Consider the following 13,836-nt stretch of genomic DNA (forward strand, 5'->3'; position numbering starts at 1 on the left):
AAAAAAAAATTGAAAAATGATGGATAGTGAGAAAATGCGTGGTGTGCAAATAGAATGACCCGGATTTTTGGTATAAGTGGTTATGAATATGGCTATGTGCATAAAAATTTATTTCCATTCAAATCCTCATAGCTCATTGGACGATGTATATTAATATTGATTGGCTTCCGCCAGCCCTTTTATAGTGTAATATTGTCATTATTGTTAAACAGGCCTTCGGTAATCACGGATTACTAGCCAGTTATGACGCTAAACCTACAGGGGCTGGCGGAAACCAATCAATATTAATAGGGGCTGGCGGAAACAATCTGCGATCTTTGTCTCTCTCAATCACGACCTCATCGGCGGCGGCGCTGCAAATGGGTAAGGATGGGTCGTTATCGTCAGGCTGCAGTAGCGCTGCCTTGTGATCTCTCTCTCTCTCTTTTTCTCACCCTGTAGGAGTTGGGGGTTGCGAAGGGGAATGAGAAGGGTAGGTGGAAGAGGTGATGAAGAGGAGTTGTGAATTGGTAGATGTTGTTGACTATTGTATTCAAGTCCTCTTTGGTAATTTTGTTGAGGGACAAAATGGCAATTAAAAAAAATTGAAAAATGGTGGATAGTGAGAAAATGCGTGGTGTGCAAATAGAATGACCTAGATTTTTGGTATAAGTGGTTATGAATATGGCTATGTGCATAAAAATTTATTTCCATTCAAATTCTCATAGGTCATTGGACGATGTATATTAATATTGATTGGTTTCCGCCAGCCCCTTTATAGTGTAATATTGTCATTATTGTTAAACAGGCCTTCGGTAATCACAGATTACTAGCCAGTTACGACGCTAAACCTATAGGGGCGAATTTGGGTCGTGACATATATTTTAAAGAGTAATTTTAATTTGGGTGATTCTACTTACACCACTATTTAACCTCTTTACACCCTCCATCTCATTACACCACTAAAAAAAATGTAATTCTCATTACACCCCCCTATATATTATCAAAACTAACCCTAAATTAACTATTTCATCTCTTTACGCCACTAATTTTGGTAACACGATACTAAACAATTTATATTATTCCGATGTTATGTTATCGGAAAAAATAGATCTCTCCAGTATTTTGTTGATATACATTTACAAAGACACTTTCTTCCAAATAATGATTTTTTAATTTGTGGTGGGTCTGTTCGGTAATACAATGCTAATTAATTTGAATTACTCCAGTGCCATGTTACCAGACAATATTTTTTTTCCCAGCATTATGTTGCCGTCCAATTAGATGATAACAAGAAATTAATTTGGGCCACTTGTGAAGTGCATGATTAGTGATACATTGTTATACAAATGGGATTACTCTAATGTCATGTTGCCAAACTATAATAAAGTTGTCTAGGCCCCCGTCGCTGTACATTAAAAGATTTACTTTTTCCCTGAAGCATCCATAAGAAAAATTCATAAATTAAACATGCATTCATAAAGTCATACATAAAAAGTATCGATAAAATTATTCATAAAAACAACAAATGTACGAATATCCATAAAGTATCCATAAAATATGTCATTGTTTGCATCCATCAATCAAACATGTTATCACAATTCATCTTGGTAATTTGTAGGTAATTTTTCCCCCCTTAATAGAAATAGACATCCACACTTTTTAGAACCTGTCAACCTTAATCATTCCCCCTTGATCTTCTTGTTGTCTCTATAGTAACCACTTCTTTTACAAGCAAATCTAAGTCTTGATTTTCTGCCATTGTCTCCCGCATTTGATGTCTTTATAACAATGACAAATTCAATCTTCTTCCCAACGTCAGAAGCCCATTTAATTTCACAACTATGAAAAATCTAAAGATAATAAATACATTTATACGTTAAATTATTAATAAACCTTAATACAAATTAAAAATAAGAAAAAAAAATTGTATTCATAAAAAAAAAAAAAAAAAAAAAAAAAAAAAAAAAAAAAAACTTAACAAATCTCGTCTGTAATGAATTCATGACTATAGTCCACTAATATTGCAGTACTTGCGTTGATGTAATGAGTGCAAGTATAATCCTTCCAGGCAAAAAAAAAAATATATATATATATATATATATATATATATATATGTATAAATGAAACTGAAGACACATGGTACATGGTAATGAGAAGCCAAACAAATTTAAAAAATTTAATTTGGAGTTACAGGAAATGTATCTTTTATTCAGTTGTTAGTTACCAGACTTATATTTTTTGTTCCGTAATGTGATGCCGAACTATTTTATTTTGTTCAATTTCGAAGCATCGAACAAAAGCCGAACATCAGTCCAGAAAAACGAAACAAAAACTTACCAAATAAATAAAAAAACTCACCATTTCACTTTTTTTTTATGGTTCTTTACCATTGTTTTTTAATCTATTGCTTTCTTTAATGATCAAAATACTATGATTCTTACTTTTTGAAAAGAGATGTATAAGAGAAGAGAAAAAGAAGAGTAGGGATTGAAAACCAAGGTGTGTAAGAAGATAACAAAATATATTTAATTTTAGTGTTTTGTCCTTAAAAGGTAATGTCACACATGAATAAAATTGAAAAAAAACAAAAAAAAACTCATATGAAGGATGTAAAGAGATGAAGTAATTGTATAAGTAGAATCACCCTTTTAATTTCCTACAAAATTTCACCACTACTGAAAAAAGACAAAACTTAAGTTTGGTGTGATTTGTCTTTCTCACCATTACTTATATCATTAATCATCCATACAAATGATGAGAAATATTTTCTCAATTTCTTTTCTTTTTCTCATCCCAACAAATAAAAAATCGTAATTCATACTAAAAGTCATCCCTTGTCTCTCAACTACCTAACAAAAGTGAGTCACCATATACCTTCCATGTCATTAGTTTGAACCACCCTATAAACAAAGTCACATGGTAGTCCATGAGTAACCAATAATTACCGATACAAAGAGTTGTGTCCCAAAACCAGCCTAAAAACCACCATCATTAAACTCCTGTAAGAAGCTTCCCTAAATCTACAAATCCAGTTCACGGGTATATAACGCCCACCAGTAACCACCATACATTATTTCCCATACCATTTTATTTTCTGCCAAAACCAACTAAATGAGTTCAAATAGCAGATCAGTATCATTTCTGGACAAGGTTAGGCATTCTGCAGTCTCAAAATACTGATGAATGCATCACCAATACATCAGAAAAAGCAATTTAATCTCTCACCTGCAAAACACACAAAAAGTTAAAAAGTAGTTCCTCTCTTCTTGAACCTTGCTAATGAACTTGTACTCTCATCTCACCTGGCTATGGCGAAGGTTTGAGTAACGGGAGTACTAGTCCCTCCGCAAAAATGAAAAAAATAAAACATTGCAAGTAAAACGATCTATCTACTACCACTCCAGACACTACTTCATTCAATATGGTATCCAAAGTCCTGCTTCATTCAACAAAACCAGTCTCATAAAATGCACAAATGATTAGTAAACTACCGGACTAAGTAAACAATATGCATTTTATTTACAAATACTCAAGCTGGGTATTTCATTGAACCACTACTACTCTCCCACAAATCTCAGTGTGAGACAAACATAAAACAGTTCAACCATCCTATTGCATGAGATTTGACACACGCAAAAATAGGCAGCGATTGCCAAAGTGATAAAGAGTATTTTGCCAGCGCAATCAGTTCTTCAATCAGTTGTACTGTACAAATGGTCAAACCACTTGTTGCTTTAGCAAAAGACGTGCTTTCACTTTGACAATAGCCAAAGGCCACCCATAATATCGAGACTAGAACAGCTGTAAGTGCAAGTCCGCGAGTCCACATGATTAACATGAAGTGACAGCCTGCAACTTTTGGTGTATTGCCTTGTAGCATTGGAGGCTGCAGAGGGGAAGTTTGGACTTAGAATCCCGGTACTTGTATGGATTTGTACAAGATGGACCAGCACATCTCTCACGTGGAGGAGGGTAGCTGAATATTTTCACATAAAAACTCAAATCATCAGGAGAAAAAGAAAGGTTGCACTGAAAACAAACTCCAAGAATCATTAAATGATTCTATTTCAACAAAAACAAGATGATTCTATTTCAATCATCATTTTTTTCCACTGCTCTAATGGAGTTAAGGCGGAGGAAGAGTGACACATGCATAGGTTTTTCCACTGACCTTCTGACCAAGCAGGTCAGTGTTGTGATGTTCAAACTACAATTTTATTATCCTCGCAGAAATATGATATTTACAATACAAGATAATCTATATCTTTAGAATTTATAAATTTAAAAGTTAGATAGTTACAAAACAAGAAATTTATGAAGTTACCCTCATAAAGTTTACATATTACTTTACACATGTAGCCTTCTTTGGACATATGTATTATTTTGGTATTTTTATGTGTACTATGGCCCACCTTTTCTCTCCCTTTCTCTATCTTGGAATCTAGCCAACTTATTTTCTAGTTCTCTAACTTCAAATTTTTTTACTACTACAATAATGTGCAGAACTAAAATAGAAAATAACAATTCCTCTCATTGAAAAACCCAGAATATTTTCAAATAACAAATTTAAAATTTTAACTTTTTGTTCATAATTTGTCTAGGTAGTTTTATTTTTTGAACATATTTAAAACTCTGATACTTGAATAATATTTAGCACTTGATAATACATTTTCTGAGCAACTACTTCAACTTTTTCTGAATGTATAAAAAGACTCTCTCTCTCTCTCTCTCTCTATATATATATATATATATATATACATATGTAATAACAATTTTAGGTTTCTTAGTTTATCACCTTTATTTAATACTCTCTTTCTATGCTATTTGGTGTTTTTATGTCATTGAGTGGACTTCTCCATGCCTCAAAAAGTCCTCTTCATTTTATTTGCAGGTCTTTTTACTCTTCTATTTCAATATCTTCATGCCTTTTTTTGTCTTCCGTATCCATAAAAGTACAGATACCTCTAATTCTTTTCTTTTTGTCCTTAAGCTGAGCTAAAATATCATGATTTCATAATTCCGTAAAATTAAATTAAGTTAGCAACAAACATGAATCTGCAGAAGGAAGTGGATTCCTACCTACAAGCCTTGGGCTCAAATATAGTTGGCAGACCCATCTCATTGGGGAATATCACAACTGTACCAGTGGGACCCATGACCCATCTAACAGTGTTTGATGCGAGTGTCAAAGCACTGGCAGCCCTCTCCTGCATCAAATTATACAAATTAACCCAAATAAAAAGGGAGAAAAATACAAGATACAGATAACGGGCTCTTTATGAACAACTTCTTACCTGTGCTAAATCTTCTTGCCTCTTCTTCATTTTATCTTCCCGCTTCTTCCTACTAGAATCTTGGCCCAGGATTTTTCTAATTGCTTCAGCCTATAATATTCAAAATAAATAAAATTTTAACTTTCAATTATTGTTGAAGTGAACAAAAATGGAAGGCAAGAATATAGTAACCAGTACTGGTCAAGGCAATATCATTGCTGGGAGGGGCACAGACTGGTTACAAACCTCACTCTACGCATATTATTTACAATCTGGCTATACAATTCAATACGAGAACCAAGCAAAACAATTTGATTCGTGCAGTTGAATCTTAAATTAAGTAAATCTTACGATTCATTGCAATTCATTATTTTTTAATGCGATTTACGCAATTCAGTTCTGTTTGCATAATGCATTAAACGACGCCATTTTTGCCAAATAAAATAAGAGATCAACTAAATGTATAGATAAATGCGATTTTATTTGTCTATACATATATATTAATTATATTGATATATTTATTTTGTTTTAAAGACTGTATTTTTATATGTACATACGAATATAAAATTATATATTATGCTAAATAGAGTGAATTTTATAATTCATGATTAGATACGATTCAAGATTCACTATTTTAGAAAACCGATTGACAATTTCAATCATGATTTGACAACTCACAACTAATAAGAACATAAATAATAAATAGAATTTAAAAGGACAAAAAAAAAAAAAAACAGAAGAGCATACTTGGGACTCCCGAGCTGCCTTCTCCACTTGTATCCTACGTCTTTGAGCTGCCTCAGCTTTCTTCAGTTGCTGCTCCATTTCAGACAGTTTATCCTTTTGCTCTGTCACCAATACAAACCACAATAAGTGTGAAGAAGATAAAACTTGCAAAAGAAAGAAACGCAAAATAAGTAATGAAAACTCAACAGAAGCTACACGACGCCTGAGTGAAGAAAAATAAGAATGCTCACTTCTAGGAGGAGCAGGGGGTAATCCATTTGGGAACTCAATTGAACTTGCACCAGAGTTGGAAGAGATGTCTTTGCCAGTCTGAAGGGCTCGTTTGCGTGTAGTGATTGCCATTTCCCTTGTAGAATCCCTCATCACATCAACTAAATCTTTTCTTTGTTTTTTCCTTTTTGTTTCAGGCTCACCATCAGACAATGGATCTTCCTCTTCCACATAATCAGTATCTTCAGATGATCTTCCTGATCTGGATTTTTTAGCATCTATTGAAATCTTACGTATCTTTTTGTTTCTTAATTCAACATCATCTTCATATTTTGCACTATAATGAGTAGCACCTTTAGAAATTTTGAGCTTTTCAAGGTATCGGAGCTCCCCATCATCATCTCCGTCCTCAAATGCTCCATCTAGCAACCGTCTCTTAGGGATGCGCTTGCTCTTGCGAACTGGCTCATGGTTGTCTGATAGCTTGATAGGGACACTTTCCTCAGGTTTCGGTCCCCTTGAAGAATTCACGTTCTTGACACTAAAATCACTTCTAGAAAAATGTTTCCATGGCACTCCTTGCAAGCCACTGCCCTTTTCTGGAGAAGAAGAATGATCCTCATCTGAATTATCCTGCAGCAATGTAGAAATGAAGTCTCATATTGATCCTAAAATTCATTATCATTATCATTATCACCCCCAACTGTGTAGGCTAATGAGGTAGATTCTACACAAATATGACATAAAAAATCATATGTCCATCTCCATCTGTCCAATAAACGAGTCAACAGTATAAAGTAATGTGCATCAGGGTGTTTGATTTGACAGGCAAAAGATAACAAGCCCTCTAGATGCATAACATACAGTCGGTGTAAAGGAACTTTCAGCAAATGAGAATGTCCGAGCATGGATCCAGCCCTCCAACAACCACAAAACTAGGGTACCAATATTGTACAATAGACCTGTACCTTATGTCTAGGAACATTTAATATACAACCTATATCTAAAAACACTTGATATTTTCCATTTAATTCGATCCATTCATGCAATTCGTACATGGAAAAACGGGTTGATAAGTTGCTACACTACTCCATTATAATATCCACCTGCCATAACAGCTGTTCCAGTCCTATCATACTTACCTTTTTTTTTGGATAAATAAATTATTAACGAATGAGCATCAAGAAGATCCAAAGAATTCAGCTGATATTATCAACAAAATCCAAAACCTAAACACGAAGAGCATATATAAAATCCACAAAAGCAAACAAATCCGGAGACACAGTCCCCGTGCCCCAACTATACAGAATCACCAGAACTGTGCCTTCATCCAAGCCACCGAATCATCCACACCCTGAAAAACATGGCAATTCCACTCCAACCAAACCATCCAAATTAAACACAAACGTGCCAACGTCCATGCCTTCCTATGCCTCTTCCCAACCAGACCCCCCTCCAATTGTGAAGAACACCCACCATACTCCCTGGCTGCACCCAAACCATACCAAACACGGAGAAAATCAACACTACATCACTGCAACACATACAACACCACTTAACTAGAACCTGCAGACACCAAATAAGATTGTCAATGGTGAGAATCCTATCCCACACAACTTCATGTAGTAGAATACATACCTAAAATGTATGATTAGGTGTCCTATTAGTTGTAGCTTAGTGGTAGTCTATAAATAGGTGATGTAATACCAATTGCACTTAGTTTTGGATTAAAGAATATACAATGCAATTGGGGTAGAGCTTGGTGTCTCTCTCTAGCCGTTAGGGGTTTTACCCCTAATTGGGGCATTTGTCTTCTCTCTCAATTTGATCTTTGATTTGCATTTGGATTTGCATTATTAGGTGTCAAAGCATTTGCGATTTGGATCCTAATCTTTCATTATCCCTCTAATTTCAAGTGGAATCATTACCTAGAGAATCTGACTTGGCTCATGACACCCATCACGAACCCAGAATTTGCGAAGGACGACCCATCACGAATTCGAAGTTGCAATTTGAAGTTTCTAGAGTTCATCGCGATTTGCTACCAAGCTCCTTGATTCAAGTCGCAGTTGCAGGAGTTCTTGAATCCTCTTTGTGAGTCAAGTTCGTAGGACATCTGGACTTCGAGTTCGAACTGGTTTTGCGATTTCTTGTCGCTGATTCAAAGATTGCGACCTGGGTGTATGATTCCCACAAACGATTGATGAGTTTGGGCATGGGTTTGCCTCTGCGACTCTAGTTCTTGGCTTTGTTGAACATCGCGAACTCTATAGTTGAAGCTTGGACAATCTCAATCTAACATCACGACTTGCGGGTTGTCTTCGTAGGTGTAATTGCAACTTGCGATTCTTCGAATTTTCAAAGCCCTAGATCCAAGGTTTCAAAAGGACTGTTATATAACAGTTGCGGTGGTAAGCGCTACCCATTACACCCGCTTTTGTGGTGTGACGGAAATTCACGTGTAACGGCCGCTTCAGTGTTACGTAACGGCCGTAGCGGTATTGTAATGGCTGTGAGGCCCGTTACACACTGTTACAATATTCTGAATAGTTTTCTTTTCCCAAAAAAAAAAAAAAAAAATTTCTTACAAAAAAAGAACGAATGCTCAAGTGATCAAAGCTCAAAGAAAAAACCTTGTATGGAATTTACTTTTTTTTTATAATTTATTTTTTAATTTTTATTTCATTACATTAGCATGTAAAATAAAATATATATAAACAATGGTTGTATATATTTTTATAATCATTTTATTTAATATTTATTATAAATATTTTTATTTTGTTACTATAATGTCTTGTCTAAAAATATCTTTAAAAAAAATCACTGATTTTTACAATCATTTGATTTAATACTTAATTGTAAACAATTTTATTTAGTTAGCTGTAAAGTGTTGTCTAAAAAAATGTCTTTTAAAAGAAAATATTAGCTCAAAAATATTTTTTTGTTTATGATATAATTTTTTTTTTATAATCATTTCATTTAATAATTGCAAATATTTTTTATTTAGTTAGTTCAGGTATTTGTCAAAAATAATTTTATAAACATTTAAAATCAATTATTCTTAAAGTCATTAACTATTGAAATAAAATGTAAAAAATTCCGTTATAGTGATTTAAAAATATGAAATATATTGGATTATACTTAAAAACTAACAAAAATTGATCAAATTCTATTTTAAACCCTAATAAACGTGGTTTTGAAGAAAAAAATATGCATATTGGTAAAAAAAATTCAAATTGTGCGAAAAATTAAAAAATTCACGGTTCCCGTTACCGCAACCGTTACACTACGGCCTTTATACCCCACAACTGCAACTATGCCACCGCAACCGTTACAGCGACCGCAACCGCTTTTCGAAACCTTGGCCATTACACATGTGAATTTCCATCCCACCGCAAAAGCGAATGAAACGGGTAGTGCTTACCACTGCAACCGTTACGTAACACAGCTTTTTGAAACCTTGCCCTTACTTGCATACTCTATGATCATTAAACACAAAAAGGGCCAAGCCCTGCCACTTGCATATGTGCAAGTTCAATCTTAGTATATTGCCAATAGTTGAATCCTAACTTAAAAAAATACAAATAGGATTTACAAATGTGGCCCAAGGTAAATATCTAGAGTTTGATGTTTCACATGGTTCAATTAACCATATAGACCTATCTGCAAGTATAGCTAAGTTGTCAACTATTTTTCACTTCATATTCATGCAAGAATAGGTAATGTCCAGCTCTATGTTACCAGAAAACGTTAATATCCTACCGAATTACATATTGATGCGTACGTTCCGAAACATGGTACACTTCCGTTCCAAAATAGTAAATTTAGTGTTCCAAAGCGATCCCAAAAGTTTTTTTCAATATATGTCCTTAAATATTACCTTAGGAGGAAAAAATTCAAATATAATATACTAAAATCTAAGGTGAGTTAAGTTTTGATAAGAAAAGAATCAAAAAATGGGTCACAATGCTCATAGAAAATATTATATTTTATTGGATATCTAATAGTTAAAAAAAAAAAAAAATTACTCTAGAAGTACTTTAAATTCTTAAGTATAATATATACAAGTCTACCCCTATCGTACCACATTTTAGAACATGTGGTGTATCACGTTCCCGTTCCCGTTTCCGTTTCCATTCCACGTACCGAAACGATCCACGTTCCGGGTAACATAGGTCCAGCTCCAAATACTCCACATTAAAAGGATTATTTACAAAGATACTTTGAAGTATTACACAAAAAGAAGCAATATTGTCTAGTTCCATAAATATTTAGACTGAAAGGTAAGGCAGCAACATCTACTTAGTCAGGTGTAGCCAGCAGCATGCCTCTACTTGAATTACTCCAATTCACTAATATCTTGATTAGCAGCTACCACAGTAAAGATAAAACAAAAAAATCCACACAGGAATTAATTACCTGAAGAATCAGCTTCTTCCGTGGACGAGAGGCATCAGGAGAATGAGAATATTTCATAGAAGAAGATCCACCCAAAGAAGCACCAACCGACATGGACTTGGTATGTATTGTGCGCGTGACACCACCAACCTTAAGCTTTACTTTTTTTACTTTATTGTCACTTGCCGCACCATCTGAAGCCACTTCTGATTGCCCGGAAGGACCAGAAGTGTAAGTATCAGTTATCCTCCTGCTTATTTGGGCATCTATAGTTCTAGATTGCAATTCAAGACCTTTCACCTTGCTCACACTTTTCCAGTTAGCTGGAGCAAGGACACCTTCACTACACCTTTTCGAATCAATCCCACTATGTTCCCATTCACTATTGCTCTTGATGTGAGCTCCATCGGATCCTCTACATCCTGCATCTTCATTGCTGATCTTCAAGGTTGTTTCCCCTTCAACAAGATTAGTGGCTGAAGCCTTTGAGCTGCATTGGTTCAAATTAAGTTCTTTTTTCCAATAATTTGTACCATGACCATCATTGTCATCACTTGATATTCTACTGACATCATCTGACGGTGACGTAGATGACAACGATGAATTATCACGATAATCTGGCAAAGGCTGAGAATCATTCCGAGGACGTCGTGATGAATTGCTCCTCTTCTTCCTCACAGTTCTGCCCATTTCACTGAACCCAAATCCTCCCAAACTTTCCATAGTGGCTGAAAAGGTTGAGCCACAAGCCTGGTAAGGCTATCTATTCATAGAGTTGATGGGTAAATGAAGTTAAAAATAAAAATAAAAAATTAAAAATTAAAAAAACGACGCGGTAAGTAACTATATTAATGGAATCACACATTAATACTCAAAAGCCTCAAACAATTTATACAAGCATTGTAAAACAAAGCAAATCAGATTCAGCATTCTGACAAATATATGGGGAGAGAACCACTTAACATTACTCAGTTTTGCCCATGAGAATTTTTTTTTTAAGAAGAAACTATGCATATATACTTATAAAAATAGAGGAAAGAATAAACAAAGGTTAATTCCAATGATATTGGAAAGCATAAAAACAACAACCAACAAGTGATATACAAGAAAATACACAGAAATCAGAAAGGAACACCAAAATCCCATTTGAAAATGGAACCCAAATATCATAATTAAAAGAATTAGTTTATCAGAGATGAATCACACACACAAACAAAAAAAACAAAAACAAGAAAAAATAAAAATTGAAGATTCAATATGAACTAGATAATAGAAACACAAAACACCATGTTAATCAATCCAAGAGAACAACAGATCCAAACCAAAGGAGTAAAGAGAAACCAAAAAAAAAAAAAAATCAAGAAGCAGTTAGATCACTATAAAATCATCCCCAAAACAAACAAAATTTGGAAAAAAATCAATACAAAACAATAAATTCATCAATCACACAACCATCATAAATAAAATCGGCGTACCCACATAACAGAAAGTCACAAATCAAGCAAAAAGAGACCAAAATCAAAGAATTTACCTTGTGGGTATTGACGAAAAACTTAAAACCTCAGATCACCATCAAGAGCACGAAAAAGAGAGCCAAAGAAAGAGAATCAGAGAGATTGTAGATGGAAAAAATTGATTTTATTAGAAACGATATGGTTGCGTTTTGTATGGTGTGGGTTGGGTCGAAAAAGAGGTGGGTTTGAAGAGTTAGGAGCAGTGTGAGGAGGATGAGAAAGGCGAAGCAAGAAAGGGGGTTTTGTTGATATGATAATGAAAATGATCTTCATGACACTGTTGATGTTGTGGTGGTTGTGTCTTTGTTGTTGCTGTGGTTGTGTCACCATGTAATTGTACCCTACAATGTTGTTGTCGTTGATACGGTAACCCCAATTACCCATCTCTCTCTCTCTAGCACTTTCTCTCTTCGGTTGCTGCAAGTATGTGCGTAAGATTACGGGTACGCACCCTGCGTACGTTAGGTTTCCCCCATCCTCTGATTCTTTCCATGAAGCTTCCTCTCAGTCTCTCTTTCGCTTCTTTTTAGTCGCGGGAGGACAACACGTCTTTGTCTGTTAGACACGTGTCTGCTGAGGTGGCTTTTTTTTTGGGGGCGCTAAGATCCCTAAAGTAAAAATTTCTACACCGATCTCCAACAGTTATTCATGAATGATCAACACGTGTCGTATTCAGTTTTCAAAGATTGAGACTCAATCTCACCAAAACAACGTCGTTTTAGCGAGTAAATTAAAAAAAATTAAAAAAATTAGATTTCAAAATTTCCTTGCAGTTGCCTGGCATACACGTAGTAGATGTACAAAAATAGAGTGAGAGAGAGAGAAGAAGAGAGACACGACGACGACGCTCCATTCCTCCTGGCGTCTCGCCGCTGTCGTCGTCCTGCCGCCGCCGACGCCCTATCGCAACCTATTCAAGAAAAATACAAGTTTTTACTCCTTAAAAAATATCCAATATTTAGGCTTTGATTTAAAATTTTCGAATTTTTTTAATGTTAATAGTAATACAAGTTTGCTCGTTGTTGAATGTGTAGATTGAGAGATTCTTACATAATTTTTTTGAAATCTATTTTTAGGGTTTTGATTTGTTTTGTTTTTTATTTTGTTTTGAAATGTACTGTTATTGCAATATAACTGTGTATGAACTAACTGATGTATTAAAAACAAGTTGCTACATCTGTATTTTTCTTTTTCTTTTTTTTTAGGTACTACATGGGCATGGGCGTGGGCGTGGGCGTGAGTGTGGCTGTGGGCATGATCATGTGGATCACACATCAATATCTAGTTTTTTTTTTTTTTTTTTTTTGTGGATACGGTATTCATGCATGTAATATTGACAACCTGTCGTGTGGATGTATTTTAATTGTTGTGTTCTTTGATCATTGGGGTCAAGGTTTAGTTGTAGTTTGCAATTTAGTTGTTTTTCTCTTGTTTTGGAATCATAATACAGCTGAAATGTTGCTAAAAATGTTGTAGTTTGTAATTTAGTTATTGTTAGTCATATTGTGTTTTGATGATTATTTTGATTATGTTTTGATTTTGTTCTTGATAAATTGAATTGATCAATATAATATGTTTTATCCATATCAATTTAATCTATCTTCTCTTGATGCTAACCATGTTCTTGGAGGCCAATATGCAGCTTAAACAGGCCCAGCATCAAAATTGAGCCAAAACAGCACCAACATTGAAGAATGATTTGGCCAGCTGTA

At 34.6% G+C, this 13,836-nt stretch overlaps 1 protein-coding gene across 3 annotated transcripts; it reads right to left on the minus strand.

Annotated features, from left to right (window-relative positions):
* Positions 1–3,404: 3,404 nt before the first annotated feature.
* LOC114259224 (HIT zinc finger and PAPA-1-like domain-containing protein) lies at positions 3,405–12,707 on the minus strand. 3 transcript variants are annotated; one of them, XM_028199235.2, is made up of 7 exons: positions 12,142–12,707; positions 10,632–11,338; positions 6,233–6,845; positions 6,003–6,103; positions 5,277–5,366; positions 5,062–5,189; positions 3,405–3,958 (listed from the first exon to the last, which is right to left on the minus strand). In XM_028199235.2, exons 2-7 carry the CDS (start codon positions 11,331–11,333, stop codon positions 3,814–3,816), a joined length of 1,779 nt encoding a protein of 592 aa, XP_028055036.2. In that variant the 5' UTR covers positions 11,334–11,338; positions 12,142–12,707; the 3' UTR covers positions 3,405–3,813. The 3 variants fall into 3 exon arrangements, with proteins under 3 accessions (XP_028055036.2, XP_028055039.2, XP_028055038.2); XM_028199238.2 differs by having other exon boundaries at positions 10,632–11,373; positions 12,142–12,698; XM_028199237.2 differs by having other exon boundaries at positions 10,632–11,369; positions 12,142–12,696.
* Positions 12,708–13,836: the final 1,129 nt, after the last annotated feature.

Source organism: Camellia sinensis, chromosome 5 (genome assembly GCF_055761805.1).
Source record: "Camellia sinensis isolate YWXY chromosome 5, ASM5576180v1, whole genome shotgun sequence".
Classification (NCBI taxonomy): Eukaryota; Viridiplantae; Streptophyta; class Magnoliopsida; order Ericales; family Theaceae; genus Camellia; species Camellia sinensis.

Coding starts and splice junctions, on each gene's coding strand:
- LOC114259224 (XM_028199235.2), bottom strand. CDS start 11,333: ATGGAAAGTTTGGGAGGATTTGGGTTCAGTGAAATGGGCAGAACTGTG. Junction 6,104..6,232: donor ACCCCCTGCTCCTCCTAGAA/GTGAGCATTCTT, acceptor TATTGGTGACAG/AGCAAAAGGATAAACTGTCT. Junction 5,190..5,276: donor GGCAAGAAGATTTAGCACAG/GTAAGAAGTTGT, acceptor AATTTGATGCAG/GAGAGGGCTGCCAGTGCTTT.